This window comes from Pygocentrus nattereri, chromosome 7, assembly GCF_015220715.1.
Source record: "Pygocentrus nattereri isolate fPygNat1 chromosome 7, fPygNat1.pri, whole genome shotgun sequence".
Lineage (NCBI taxonomy): Eukaryota > Metazoa > Chordata > Actinopteri > Characiformes > Serrasalmidae > Pygocentrus > Pygocentrus nattereri.
Window position 1 is genome coordinate 5374862 of NC_051217.1, and position 15400 is coordinate 5390261.

Here is a 15400-nt window from a genome sequence, read left to right on the forward strand (position 1 = left end):
GTGATGAGGTACAATCTCAGTAACGGTATACTACTTTGTTACTGTAGATGCTATAGATACTGTTTCATGAGGAATATACAGTGTATCATACACACCCTTGTGCAGATGAGATACACATTAAACTGTGGTTGAGTAACGGAAGAGATACATAAACTAATACAGCTCATTCAATACAACAGTCAGAACTTAAATTTGTAACTTGACACTAACCGCACCTTTAAAAGGGAAGAGTGTTTCTTACAAGGAATGCAGGCAGCTTTCACAGGTTTTTATCATGTAGCTGTAACTTTGAGAGCTGTAATTATTTTCTGCAAATATCAGTCAGGTGTCTTCCAAAACATAACCACTAAAAGATATACTATGTTGACAAAACTATTGGGACACACATCCGTATCATTGAATTCAGGTGTTTCAGCCACAACCATTGCTAACAGGTGGATAAAATTAAGCACATAGCCTTGCAATCTATATAGACAAACACTGGGAGCACTGATGAGCTTAGTGACTTTAAACACAGCACTGTCATAGGATGCCACCTCTGCCACAAGTCAGTGTGTGAAATTTCTGTCCTGCTACATCTGCCCCTGTCAACTGTAAGTGCTATTATTGTGAAATGGAAGCACCTCAACCCTGTCAAACACCTTTGAGATGACCTAGAACAGAGATTGTGAGCCAGGCCTGCTTGTTCAACATCAGTGTCTAACCTCACAAAAGCTCTTCTGGATGCATGGGCAGGCAAAAATTCTTACAGACACACTCCAAAATCTATTAGAAAGCTTTCTAGAGGTGTGGAAACTGCTGCAAAGGGGGGACCAATTCCATATTAATGCCTATGGATTTAGAAAAGGGATGTCATAAAAGCTCCTGTGGGTGTGATGTGTTAGTGTCCCAATACTTTTGTCTATGTAGTATATCTGAAGGACACAACCTTTCACCACATGTCTCTGGGACTGTGGGAAATTAATATGCCTCTCATATAGAACATCAAGCCTTTCCAGGTCACTTGGAGAGTTGATGGGTTTGGACATTTGGGACTCTTGGTTGTGTCCAAAACTAAATGCTATATCAGCATATCAGGTATCAAAACCTGCTATATCAGCATTAGCAATGTGTTCATTAGTACAGTGTAGCCCTCAACTCAAAATCAGGAAACATTTAATACGAAAAAAAAAAATACACAATGTACAAGACAAACAGCAAACAGCACATTATAGCAATCAAGTCAGTACATGTCATATGCATATTCACCACTGACCATTGACTGAGACAACAAAGAAAGCAAGGATGAGAAATAGGTATCCAGGTATACAGGTTGGCCTGCACCCATTTTCAAATGAATCTAATTGGCCCAGTAAAGAAATGCAGTGTTTGGTCAACACATGTCAACTCAACTGCCTTTCACACAAGCACGATCAGGTCCGGTTAAGGGTAATTGCTACACTATGGTCAGTTTCCTGAGCAAGAATTAAACTTAGTCCTAGCCTTAACTTTCCTTCCAGTGGGAAAGGTCCATTCAGAATGCTGTGTAGTCCAGAAAACAGTCCCACCGCTCCACCACTTAATGCTAGGAGGCTTTATACCCCTCTATACCCCTCTACACCCCTGTATACCCTTCTGCCCAGCACTTGGCAATGGGCATGGTGAACATGTGCGGCTCCAGACTGGAGCATTCTATTAGGAAAGCTTTTCTATGGATTATAGAAGTTATGTGCATCCAACTGAATGCATGTGTCAGCAATGGATCAACTTAAGCAGCAATTACAAGAGGTGTCTTGATACTTTTGGACGTACAACATACAGGACCTCAAGCAGGATTTTACCCTGTATTGACTCATTTTGGCATGAACTTGCAAGCTGGTAAAAGGGTATCATTGCGTAGCACCATCTTTCCATCTTTGCCATCATGCAATATCATCAATCAAGGTTTAAGCAGTTTCCATATTGCGTGAAGGACTATTATGTGCTAAATAACAATCCTCAACAGGTGGAGTGTTGGAAAATCAACATTTATCTGCATGCCATGACTCGGGGGTAGAAGTTCTGTATCTTGTAAGTACAAGAAGCACAACACGTCACTTCCTTTCTAATGTATCCACATTGGTACTTGGTCAAAAGAGCGAAGTAGGGCGCCACGTACACATCATGCAAATCCTGGACGTGTTGTAGATGAACAGGCTGACAGGACCCACGTACACGGCAGTATTTCAGCGGTGTTGCTTTAAAAATCGTATCAGGAGCAACGTTTAAAGTTTTAAAGCGAGAAGAGGAGGAGGGAACAGAAGTGCTCCAAGTTTAGTGGACAGGAAAAAAAGCAGCGTCTGCTAAACTGCACACGTAAGTGCTTCACGCAGCTAACGTTAGCGGGGTTAGCTAGGTTAGCAAAGTTGTCTGTGATGTGTGGCAAAATTATAGGATAGGTATCCTAGTTATCTAGCCAGTAAGTTTAGTTACATTGAATAACGCAGTTCAATACTTGGTCACGATATCCGTGTTTTGCGAAATCTTCCAACTGGACGGCCGTTATCGATTTTTGCTAGATGGCTAGCTGTTAACTGCTCTCCTCTCCAAGTTCAGCTCATGTTAGCCCTGTTTTTGCTCAGCTCACCTGGTTGCTTTCACTAGAGTCGTGTGACGTATCTGTATTTTAATCCAAACTTTACTGAATTTTATAGCCTCCACGTACAGTTTTTCTTAAGAGGTCCGCTTAAGTGAGCTTACTCTGTAATTATCGTTTAACTTTTTGCTGTGGCCTAATGTTTTCGTTGTGTGTTGGGCGGTTCAGAAGGCTATGATAGTGAAGTATTAAAAAACCCGATTAGTTTAGTTTTCCCCCCTGTTGTATTAGAGAAGTGGTGTTTAAGTGTTAACTACTTGGCGATTGCCGTTTTGCGTAGTCGTGTTTAGCACACGTAATGGAGGAAGCCGACTTTTAGTCGAGATTTAAGGACTAAGTCTAACATAAGGCTGCTTGTCATTGATGCCTACGTGTAACTGCCCTCGGCTCAGTTGTTGTTCTAAGGTTGTTCTTCTGGCCTTTAGTCGGCACACCCAAATTCCCCCTCACAGCCTCGAATGGATCAGGACCCAAATTTCCAAACAGTTGAAAGTTTTGGAAACTTCAGCGTCGATTGAGTTTATCTGATGTTTGATTGTCTTTTTCTTCTGCAGCTCTCCTCACTGTAGGTTAAATAATACTGTCTGCTAGGATGCTTATGTTGTTTTTACAAGAAAGTGGATGTCACTGAGGTCACTAATGTCATAGTGTACTGACTGGTTGTAAACTAGTCTGCCTTGTTTTGTGTTGATATATGCAGCACACCCTAATAGCAAATGGCAAAGAGGCCTTTTCACACACTGCCTTTCACTAGTACGACTGCTGCCATCGTCTTAACCTTTTTTTTGAAAGGTATTTTTATTCAAAAAGTTGTAAATATGATGCATCATTTTCATTTTAATCTGTTTTTTTTTCCTATGCAGAGAAACAATGAGTGACGTGGATAAGCAGCAGGATGATGTGCCTTCATATTTAAAGGATGAACCTCCAGCAGGTAATGCAAATTAAGAGAGTTTTTTGCAGAAGGTCAGTCATTGCTTTTAGTTTTGGGTGATGCTGATAAAATACAGTATCTCAATATTGTTTGAGTAAATCACAGTACCTGATGGTATTTGTTGGCATTACTAAAATTAGTACAGTTAATTGAAGTTGGCATTAGTAAAATTAATGCTTCCTGTGTGCTGTCCACACTACAGTGACTATAGTAAGTTTTTGTGCATTTTTAACTTCTTTCAAAACAACCTGAAGTTAAATCCTGGACCCCATGAGTGCACAAAAACTAAAAATAAGCAGCTTGACGTCAGGGACGCTGCTGTTTTATGAACATGTCAAATACATTGCTAAAGTTATCACGTATCTCAGTATCACAATGTAGACAATGTATATCTCAGGTCTACCTGGTTTATGTGAAAGCAAGTAGTAACAGTATGAACTCACATGGTGGTGCTCTTGTGCCATCCAAGACTCTGTTTCTGTACAGTCAACAAGTTCTGAATTGCTCCCTCTTTCTCATCTGTAATTGGGCTTGCAGTTGAGACGTAGATCATTCTTATGTTGGTTCCTCCAGTTTATACGTTCATTTTCCTTAGATTTGTCACTGCTGGGATGAGAGTGTCAAACAAAATTGCAAAATGTAAAGAACAGAAGTGGTCAAAACTGCTGCTGCGTTGTATAGGTCTCATTGAATAAGCCATTCCCCAGTTCCATGAACCTTTCCTCTAGAATCACTCCATTCATGTACATTTAGCTTTAAGACCACCCAAGGCTCTAGGGTCAAACAAATCAAATTTAGACAGTAATGTGTAATGCTCATGTGACTTGTTTGATCATTCTCTGAAAAACAAGACTGGGGGTACGGTACGGACAAGCCTTTGTCTGAGTGCTGACCATGTAACTGAATATTTGTTTCTTTGACTACAGCTTATCATTATTGTAATTGTTGCCCTTGTATATCATATTTTCACCAGTATAACAGAAGATTATAGTAAGTGTAAAATTGTAGGTTTGCTTGTTGTTCATGTTTTGCTGTCTGTCCTACAGATATTAATAAGGATCACCCCCAGCCTCAGCCAGGCATGTTTTCCAGAGTAACCGGGGGGCTGTTCAGTGTCACCAAAGGTGCTGTTGGAGCCACTGTTGGTGGGGTGGTCTGGATTGGAGGAAAGAGCTTGGATCTCACTAAAACTGCTGTCACTTCTGTTGCTTCTGTTCCTGCTGTGGGGGTAGGTTTAGTAAAAGGGGGCGTGTCTGCTGTGGCAGGTGGAGTGACAGCAGTTGGCTCAGCAGTTGCTAGTAAAGTTCCCATTGGAGGAGCCAAGAAGAAGGATAAGTCTGACTGAAGTGTTGGGGAGGTACTATCAGTGACTATTACATGACTCCTTGGTGGGTTGATGGTTTCTTATTCTGCAACACGAGTGCTGGGACCAAATCCATCTGCTAGATCTGGTCTATAAGATGGTGACTTCAGTATGCTGGGAGCTTTGTTCTGCTCCTCAGATGAGGACCTTTGTTTTTGTGTGTCATGAGTGATATCTGGTGGAATATGTCAAGGAGTGAATATTGCGTTACAAGTAATGCCAATAATGTTTTTCATTTGTGAAGTATTAGTTCTAGGAGAGGTTTGGATATCTGTGTGAGGGACCACAGTAACATTGGCGTCATGTTTCGCCAAGCTACACAGCACAATCCTTTGTCTATCTGACTCCGAACATAAGGAATTCACATTCCCTTGTACCAGAGCCTTACAGCCAAATTAACACAAGCCAAGTGCTGGATTAAGACAGACATCAGCTAGGTGCCCCTCAAGGTACTGTACAAGAAAATCGGAGACTGTAGGGAGGGTTGATGGCACCATTCCATCTGTTGGGATTGATTCTGTTTGTGAGATTGCTGCCCTCTCACACAGCTTTGCTCATCACTCTCTTGCTCGGTCACCTGCAATACAGAAAAACCCTGAGCCTGCACACATACACAGGCTAATGTGAATGTGTCTACTATGCAGCAAAACAGCTAAAATAATTACTTTTTTTCTCTGCAAAAATCTGAATGCTGGTAGCAGTCTTTAAGAAAATGGTTTGAGATGGTTTTTTTCTTAGGGTTTGAAAACTTGCAGAGCTAGAAGCTAATGTTAGAAAAAAAAAACTGTGGGTCACTGGTGTACACTACCCATGGAGTAAAGGTTGATTCGTTTTGACAATACCAGAGTTTCTTTTTCTTGCAAAAAACTATTTCTAGTGGCCTTCCATCTTTTGTCTCAGTCATTTCACAGTTTAGACATTTTTTACAAGGCAATACTGAATCACATTTTATGTTTTTGGTTAAGTATGAATGGGCACAGGCAGTATTTTTCTCCAGTGTGTGTTTAAATGTCTTTATTTTGCTGCAACCAAAGATTGCGAATACATGGTGTGAAACCTTTTCTCAAATGCATTAATATTGACCCTTTTGTATAATAAACAATATATTCTCTGACTTGTTTTTACCAGTATATGTTTATTCGTTTTACACACAAATATGTAAGTCTGTACTTGGAGATGTAATGTGAATTCAATAAATGGATAACACTCAGCGGTGTTGCTTTTGGATTCAGTATTAAGTGAGAAGTCTTAGTAAAAGTAGTTAAGCCACACTAAAGATCTCCTACCTAACCTGGGCCTGACAAAAAGTGATGTTTGGGGCTGGGTTCAGGCAGATTTTAACATGCAAAATCATTCTTTTTTGTCTAGTTTGTGAATTTTTTTTTTGTGTGGTTTTTCTCTCTTGTGAGCAGGTTTGGGTTTCAAATTTAGCGGCAGCAGTCAATTCTACCCCGCACAGATTTGACTCTTAGACCCTTAAGGATGAGTGATGTAGCAAAAATATGAATCTTGAAGACGTTTTCATAATACATGACATGAATCAAGACAGTTTTTATGAAATAGTGCAGAATTTTAAAAAAACCATGAAACCTATTGAATTCAACTAATAAATAAAGTAAGATCATTGTATATCGGGCTGACATCCAGTTGTTATTATGCAGCTCATGCAGTTCTTATACACTATGATAACTGTTTTTTTCAGCGCTTTAGATTCCCTGACGATACCAGTGGCATATTCAAAAAATGTATTCTAACTTAGTTTATCTTAAGAACTTGTTGACTTCTCTCCCACTCTTTCCACAAAGGAGAGTTTGTCATCTTTTGCAGTCACTTTAAATGAAGTCCCAGTTTCAAGGTCATGCCAGATATGAGCAGTGTGGTGCCAGATGCTTTGAGGACATGGCTACAGGGGTCTCCCCCAGTCTGTCACCTTCAGAAACAGTTTCATTCCTCACACTCCTGGTTTCTCTGCTCAGTGAGCACTTTAAAATGCAGGCTGAAAGTGAGGGCTTTAGTCTTGGTGTCAAAAAGCATTCATTGCTGATTGAGATGGCAGCAACGTAGAGTATGGACTCAGGGAAATTGTAATAATGAGTGAGTAATGAATAAGAAATGCTTTATCAAGTTTTTCTTGCGAAAGGCCATATGGCACATCAGGGTTGTGTTGAGACTTTCTTGAGAAAGAGATTTCTGTTGTTCCAGACACTATATCGATAAGCTCATATATGAACTTGTTTGAATGAATGAGGCAGTGTTGTGTGGATGTAGATAAAGATCAGTGTGGATTTGTGCTTACACTTTGTTATATACATGGAAAAGTAAATCAAGGGCATTATTATACATAGAGTGATTAGTAAAGTCAGCAGTTAGGGTTTCAGTGAGACACTGTTGGTGTCATTCAGTGAGGTGAGATGTTTAGGTTTCAGCATGAAAATGAGCTATTATATTTGAAATATTCATGAGCTTACTGTGTATTTACCCTAGATGTGTCACGATTTATTTGATATTTAGATTTAAAGCAGACCTGTGTCATATTGTTTTGTTAAAATTGAAAGAAGTAGCATTACTGAAGAAAATAGAACACACTAAATATGGTGTCTCTGACACCTGCAAGTTGCCCTGTAAAGCATAAATAACCATCTCAAAGTTAGAGACACCAGGACGGATTTGGTGGGACTTTTTCGGACCATGTTAGGCTTTATGTAATGATGTCACATGCACAAGCTCAAAACAATAAAGGCCAGACTCTCAGATGTTTAGGTCTGGAATGCAAAATCACCATCATACCGATAAAGATATGTCAGTCGTAGATAATTCTCAGAGGTCAATCACGAAACCTTGAATGAGTTCTTTATGAATACACACCCGTAAACATTCAGATTAATCCGCTTGACGTTGCCAAAAGTTCTTGTGTATGTTGCATGCAATTACATATTTCCACCAGAGAGGTCTCCAAATCCCCAAATCCTACATGGTGTTGCTTTAATTATACTGTGCCTACATCATTCAAATAGCTAAATGTTTCTTACGCTTTTCTTTGTTCTCTACCATTCTCAGACCTTGTGAGCTTTTGGTTCAACATAGCCGTCGCTCATAAACAATAGCATATGCCCCTTTCCAACCAGTAGCAAAAGGGACTGTAAGCTTGAGTCACCAAGCTTAAATCATTGGTGACAGTGTTCCTGGCAAAGGGAAGGAATTAAATGTCTGGCTCTCTTTTTGTCTCTCTTCTCATTCTGTCTCCACCTCCCCATCCACTCACAAGCCTATGATTCAGACAGCCATTCAGTGAATCAATAATGAGGCCAGTATGTAACTCACAGTTTGCCCAGAGCTTTACACTTCAAAGACCCAATATAAGTGGCTAGGTTGTTAAAGGGGTGGGGAGAGTGTTCTCTGGGGCTGTAAGGAAAATAAACCACTTACCTTGGCCGTTTTGTTCAATGTGCTGTTGGCAAAAACAAAATAGCTCAGCTCAGACAGGCAAGGTGTTTAAGTTGTAAGTTTGCCAGTCTCTGCAATGCATAAATCTTCCTGTTATTGTTTCCATTTTGAATAATTCACAGACTGTAAAGCCCCTGTGGTGGCCTGCTGGTTGCAGTATTTGTATGACTTTGTAACCCATTGAACTAAGCCACCTGCTACGAAAATGAAATTGCATCCCCTTTAATCTCATATCAATCTAAGGGAAAAGCCAGGTTGTTTCACACAGTGTGATATCTGTTTTTCATATTTTAAATTAGGAGGGCAAAAGTGCAGGACTCTCAGCTTGGATGGGAAAGAAAAATAGCACAAATCAGACATGTGAAATATTTCAAATGTGTTCAGTGGTTCAAAACTACATACAGAAATGCAAATGCAGTGTAAAGGCAGAGTGTGAATAACCAGCCTTAAAGTACAATATAAAAAAAAGACCTTAAATTTATTGGTCTATCTATGTATGTTTTCATTTTTTGCCTCAATTAGAAAAATGTTGTTTTTCAGTGTTTTAGTTAGTCCAACAAAATTGGCCTCATTAATAGGAACACATAAAAACTTACTCTAATACTCTCATATACACGTTTTGCCATGTAATTTGAGTTTAGCTTTTAATTATTTGAGGCTGACTTAAGAGTTTGAGTTAAGTGAACATCATTTAGTAAGTAAGAGAAAAACAATCTGTGTCTTGCACTGTCATGTAGATTTCTATTAGTCAGTAATGTTACTTTTTAAACTTAAAACAACATTTTATTTTTCAGTGTATGTAACATTTCATCTACAGAACACAAAAATCTGAATCTAACGTCAGGAGCACCCAACTGGTGCAGTCCCAAGTGGTCATCCTAACATCAGGAGATTATGAGCATGAACCCCAATGTTGTCACAGCCATCCGTAAGTGGGAGCCCAAAAAAAAAAGAAAAAAAAACTTGTCTGATGGAAAGAGTGCCAGCTAGTGAGGAAATTGTACAAAATCTGATTCATTATTGTTTACCTAACTAAGATATGTTAGGAGTTAGAAGAACTTTAGAAGAACTCAGGAAAAGAATGTAATAAATTGCTTTATAGTGTTCAGTTCAACTTTTAATATATTTACAATGTAAGGGGAGCTTTGCTTCACTTGATTCAAGCAATAGTTTATTGAGTTTATTTTTCTAGCTCTGCATGAGAAAGTTTACAGCGAGTTTCAGCAGCACTCACAACAGTCATAATAACCATCGCTTAACTCTGATTAAGACTGGCTCCTGTGATTGACAGCTGTGCTGAGTATCAACTCCAGGTGTGCTTAGAATAACAAAATGACATGAGGCAGCTGTGCTCCTTCACACGAGATTCTAACCCACCTCCTTCGCTTTCAATGTGGGGAGCTCTGTAAGATAAATTGCACGGCAGGAGAGCAGAATATGACGCAGGAAATTGAGGAAAGTATAAATTATTTACGCTCTCCCACTTTGATTAATGTAGCCTTAAACAATAAGCAGCAGCGAATTGATTTTTCCTTTTTTAATTATTTCTGTTTATGACCCAGAGAGCAAGAAACAATCAAAGAGCTGGCTCGGCTTTGATCTCAGAAAAATCATATCATGATTCTCATTGGAAGATGTCTCTTCGTGAGTGATATGGTTAATTGCCCCAAAGAAAACAGATCGCAAATTTCAAATTGTGGTCCTGTTTATTTCTGACTTTAAATAATTTATAACTATACTTAATGAGGTGCCAGATTTACTGCCTGGTCTCTATGCAAATAAAACAATTAAAAAGAACACTCTGCCACAACGTAACTCTTTTATGTGCTCAGCTGAAGACAGCCTTTGTCTTCAAAGTAGCAGGAGCTGGGAAATCAAGCCCTTCTCTCACCATTATTGAGCTTCCAAGGGTTATTGGAATTGTCTATTATAGAGATGCTGTAAAACATTTACACACATTGCAAATGACTGTTTTGGAAAAGCATAGAACGAGCACTATTGGTCCTTCAGAGTAAATTTTGATGCAAAACCCAATTTTATCACAAACCTGTAGCAAAACTATTTCTAGGAAATGGACATGGACTTGTTTTGAATCCATTCTTTGAATGGATCCCTTTGAAAAGGCTACATTACTAAGTGAAGAACATGAGCTGGTCAAAATAAACCAGCACAGCAGTGGGCCCAGTCATGCTTTTCTCTGCAAGTGTCCGTGCATGTGGAATTCTTGATAAGAGCACTTAAGAGCAAGACCCAGGAAACTGAGTAAACAATTCTTAGAAGCATGATTATAGAGTCAGTCAATATGCTGCGGAATCGGAATCTGTAGGCACGTATAACATCTGTCCATGAACGTGGAAGAGTGAGGGAAATGTTTACACTGACACACAGGCTACTAAAAATGATATTTACTTATTTTTTTGTGATTTGTCTCTTTATCTGCTTTCATTCAAAATGAATCAAAATGGTAATGTTCCAAATGGCCAAATAGGGCATGTGGTTTTTAATATTGAGCTTATACTGCATGTTAACAATGCTTATTAAAATAAATTGTGTTTAAAATGTGTTTTTTTTTTCTTTCTCAATTTCATTTGGTTCTCCTTCTCTCTTCACTCATTAACAGCCTCACAATGAGAGTCCTGGGCAGGTACTTTGATTTTCTGTTCCACAGACTTGTTCAGCATTTGATCATTTTGATTAACACAGTGTTGGTACTTCCTTGAGAAAGCACAGATGGAGATTAAGTTTTGTATTCCATCACATATGCACACGGCCAACAACACCCCTTGATGTCTGCAGTTCGCAAAGCACACTTTGTCATCCCGTGGTACGCACAGCTTGCTCCGAAAAGAAAACAAGAGAGATATCAAGAAAATGGATAGATTCTTCTCTGCTATGCTTTAAGACAAAATACTATAAGCTTCAATGCCTCCCCTGAGAAATGATGTGTCATAAAATGTCGCTGTGGCCTACAACAAAGATTGAAGTTTCTTCTCTTAATGAGTCAGACTTCTGTGACAGAAGAAAGTATCAACACTCTCCAGTGACTTTCCTTTCACCGACAGCATGGAGAAGCAGCACAAAGGCTACTGACGTTCTTTCTTAAACGTGCCCCTTGTTGCCAGCCTCCAACTGTCAACAGATTTCAGTCTCGAACAGTTCGCTTTGTTTAAGGGCCTCAGGGAACTCTTTTGGGTGCATTAGTATCATGATCTAGCATGTACACCAAAGAGAATTAATTCATTTACACTAAAAACACCATGTGATGGAACTGCAGGGCGACCTGTGAAGCTCAAAAGCGCTTTGACTCATATCGTAAAATCAAGTGTTAAAAATAGATTAAATGATAAATCTTTTTCCTCCTGTCACTGACTAAAATGCTGAGGAGATTTGGAGAATTTATGCTGAAACCTGGGTACAAACCATCTATTGAATTGATTGTTCAGCTCCTGGGCCTCTTTTCCATTGTCTAGGCAAATGGTTCTCAGGGCCATGCTGTGCCGTTTCACGGACTCGTGAGAACAGTTAACGTTTCTTATTCCATCTGTTGTGTCACTAAATCAGAACCAAAATATACGAAAGAAAACTACGGAAAAAAGACTGGCTAACTGCTGACAGGCTAATAGCAATACACACACCACCCACCTTAACACACATTTGATTCCATCTGTCACTCCAACATTAGTCTTCTGGTGTGCTCTCAAATTCTTTATTCTCAAAATAGGTGTTATTTGAGCATCACTTACTGAAATTGAGCCTGTACTGCAGTGGATAGCACCTCTAACTACACTAGCATTTGTGTCGCCCAGCACAGTAGAGCATAAAGCACCATAAAACAAGCCTATTAGAAATCATTTAGCTGGACCCAACAATCAGTGTCAAAGTGTGTCCATATGGGAATGCCACTGGAACAGTTGCTGTGCGTGCTCAGAACCATTTGAACCATAGTGTAATCATATGCAATTTTTTCTCACTAATCATCAAGTCAGCTCGGGTATTTACTTTTAGCTACAGTGTTGTACACTGTCAGATTTCTCTTACTCCCCCTGCATTTCTAGACTTTCTAGATCATTGGTAGCAACCTTACCCTTTCAGTCCAAGGCATGTGGTAAAGCCTATATTAGTAGTGAATGATGTAATGCAGGCTGGATGTCCTGGGGTTTGGACATGTGATCACTCGCCTCCATCAGCTGTGGATGTGAATGACTCAGAGACCTTCTGAAAGTTCATCCTCCGCCGGAGGCTGCAGACAGGGATCCACGTGTTAATTATCCGCAGAACTGGGTTAACCTTGTCCTGCTTGGATGCTGTGCTGACGCACTTTTGCTTAGGCTGGCAAAGTGCCATGCTCACATGTGCTATTACAAAACAACCTAGCTAAAGTGTTCATGGTGATATGAGATGCAATCAAGGTCATTCTGAGAATTCCAACCTCTACTTTCTCCTCACTCTAAAACATTATAATAACAGCACTAACTTAATTTATTTGGTTTATTTTCCTAATCTGTTAAAATAACACATACTGTTTCTTGTAGAGTCCTTGGTTACTGAATCTAATTAAGATCATCCATACATTTTCTAATCCGCTTCTCCGTCAGGGTCACGGGGGGGTGCTGGAGCCTATCCCAGCATCGGGCGGAAGGCAGGATACACCCTGGACAGGTCACCAGTCCATCGCAGGGCAGACAGACAGACACAGACAGTCACTCACACACTCACACCTAGGGGTAATTTAGCATGTACAATCGACCTGACTGCATGTCTTTGGACTGTGGGAGGAAACCAGAGAACCCAGAGGAAACCCACGCAGACACAGGGAGAACATACAAACTCCACACAGAGAGGACCCCGGTCACCCGGTCGGGGAATCGAACCCAGGCCCTCTTTGCTGTGAGGCGACAGCGCTACCCACCAATTAAGATCAATTAATGTGAATAAATCTGATAGGCTGAAGAGCCGTATGCCTAAAAAGCTTCCCAGTATGCTTTTGTTTGGTTTTTTTTTGTAAATGAATTCTTACTCTTTAAGTTTATACATAGAATTCTCTTTGCAAAATGAAAAAAAATATATGTTTGTGATTTGTTCTCATGTTAAATTAGAAGTCCAGCCTCTCGTTGTAAATGCTAATGCTAACAGAAGGGCAAATATGTGTTAAGCCATTAGAGTCCTCGGAAATGGGTGATTCTGTTTTTATTTAAGGCATGCACTGATTACTATATTTGGATCAAGTTAACTTACTGAATTTAAGAGTGTTAAGCAAAACTTGAAAAAGTTTAGCAGAAACCTTTTCTAATTATGAGGCTGTTTGAGTTAACCTTACAGCAGAAGTGGGGATCACAGAAAATGTCAAAAAAGTCTGTATATCTCATTATAATGAGTTTGCATGATTTTTTTTAAAAAGTAAAGTCAACTAATTTAAGTTTACAGTGGTTATTTTGCTAAAAACTTCCAGACCACTAAGTGCTCTTGTGAGCATTAGCCAACTCTTCCATTGCTTTTCGTGATCCTAAGTCTTGTTCTTTTACATGGAATCACAAAAGATGAAAGGTACTTTTAAGGGCACTGGACCTTTGAAAGCTGGTACAGCCTGACCACAAAGTTCTTTTTTCTATGCCACTCTCAAAGGAAAAGATTGATGATGTTGGTGGGTTTACTTATGTACTGCACAGAAGAGGTTTGTTATTTCCTGCAAGCCATTAGTGGTAGTCTTTGGGGGAAAAACATTAGATCTTGGATACAAATTAAAAGCCTAATACAAAACTTCATGCATCTGTTTACACAGCACTTAAATGAGCATTGAATTAAGTATTGATTGCAATATATTGTGCTGCACTTAGATATTATATTTTATTGTATTGCACTGTGTATTTTAGTTTACTGTATTGTAGTGTGTTGCATTGGAGTTCTGTGTTCACCTCTGCTCCTTTTCTCTCGGTATCAACAGTGACTTTTTGTTTCTAGCAGTACCTGAGCTCAGGACTGTCTCTCTCTAATCCATTGGTAACTAGCAAAAATACTTTCTCTAGATAGATAAAGCACTTCTTGTAAGTCGCTCTGGATAAGAGCGTCTGCTTAATGCTATAAATGTAAATGTAAATGTAAATTAAATATTCCATATGTGTATACCTATTGAAAGCTCTGACTCAAGCACTCCATCAGCCTGTTATCCCTCATATCAGTCATTTCATAATTTCCAGGCTGAACCTGGTATCTCTACACAGCTGTCCCAGAACAATGACATCTCTTGAACCATGGACTGATTTAAAGTCAAACTGAACCAGAAGTCATAGTGCATTTTATTGCCTTACTGTGATCTATCCTGAGTGAAATATGGTATTGGGGATGCTCTCTAACTCAGCTTTTCACTAGTGGTTGGGGGGATAGAGGCAGGTGGGACTTATTCATTTTAAATAAGACATCATCCCCTCCCTGTGTATATGGGGAAATGGCTGTCAGAAAAAAAGTATGTAGATGCTGAGTGAAAAGGCTGAATAATGCAACCCATTAAACTATTGTATTATATTTATACATTTTGATCATCTGGAATTCATTAAGTCTCGTTATGCCATGGCCACGTTACACTAGCTCTGTGTTCCACCTTAAACACCTCAGTCAAAATATGCTGGAAATGCTACCACCTTCAATATTGAAATATTCCTGATGACTGGGTACATGGGTAAAAAAATGATCTGGTAAACCAACTCACACTGTTAAAAATGATGGTTCTTCAAGGGTTCTTTAGTAAAGAAAATGGTCCCACTGAACCTTGAACACTCAAAGAATCATTTGCACGATTAAAGGGTTCTTTGCATCATGAAAGGAATCTTCAGATTGATGTAGCATGTGCTGTAGATGGTTCTATATAGCACCTAAAGCGTTCTTCTATTGTTACAAGCTTGAAATCTTAAGAACCCTTTTCAAAACTTAAAAAAATATGAAATCATCTACAACACAGTTCTCAAGAACTCTTTCATGATGCAAAGAACCCTTTAATCTGGCAAAGGCTTCTTTGACTGTCCATGGTTCTTTATGGAATCATTTTCTTTAC

The 15400-nt window shown here is 39.3% G+C and overlaps 1 protein-coding gene across 1 annotated transcript; it reads left to right on the forward strand.

Annotated features, from left to right (window-relative positions):
- Nucleotides 1-2075: 2075 nt before the first annotated feature.
- On the forward strand, nt 2076-6121 carry tmem263 (transmembrane protein 263). The gene is made up of 3 exons (XM_017690210.2): nt 2076-2334; nt 3478-3548; nt 4595-6121. Exons 2-3 carry the CDS (start codon nt 3485-3487, stop codon nt 4891-4893), a joined length of 363 nt encoding a protein of 120 aa, XP_017545699.1. The 5' UTR covers nt 2076-2334; nt 3478-3484; the 3' UTR covers nt 4894-6121.
- Nucleotides 6122-15400: the final 9279 nt, after the last annotated feature.

Excerpts from the sequence above, each read along its gene's own strand:
- tmem263 (XM_017690210.2), top strand. The coding sequence starts at position 3,485 with ATGAGTGACGTGGATAAGCAGCAGGATGATGTGCCTTCATATTTAAAG. Across the intron at positions 3,549-4,594 it reads AAAGGATGAACCTCCAGCAG|ATATTAATAAGGATCACCCC; the intron begins GTAATGCAAATT and ends TCTGTCCTACAG.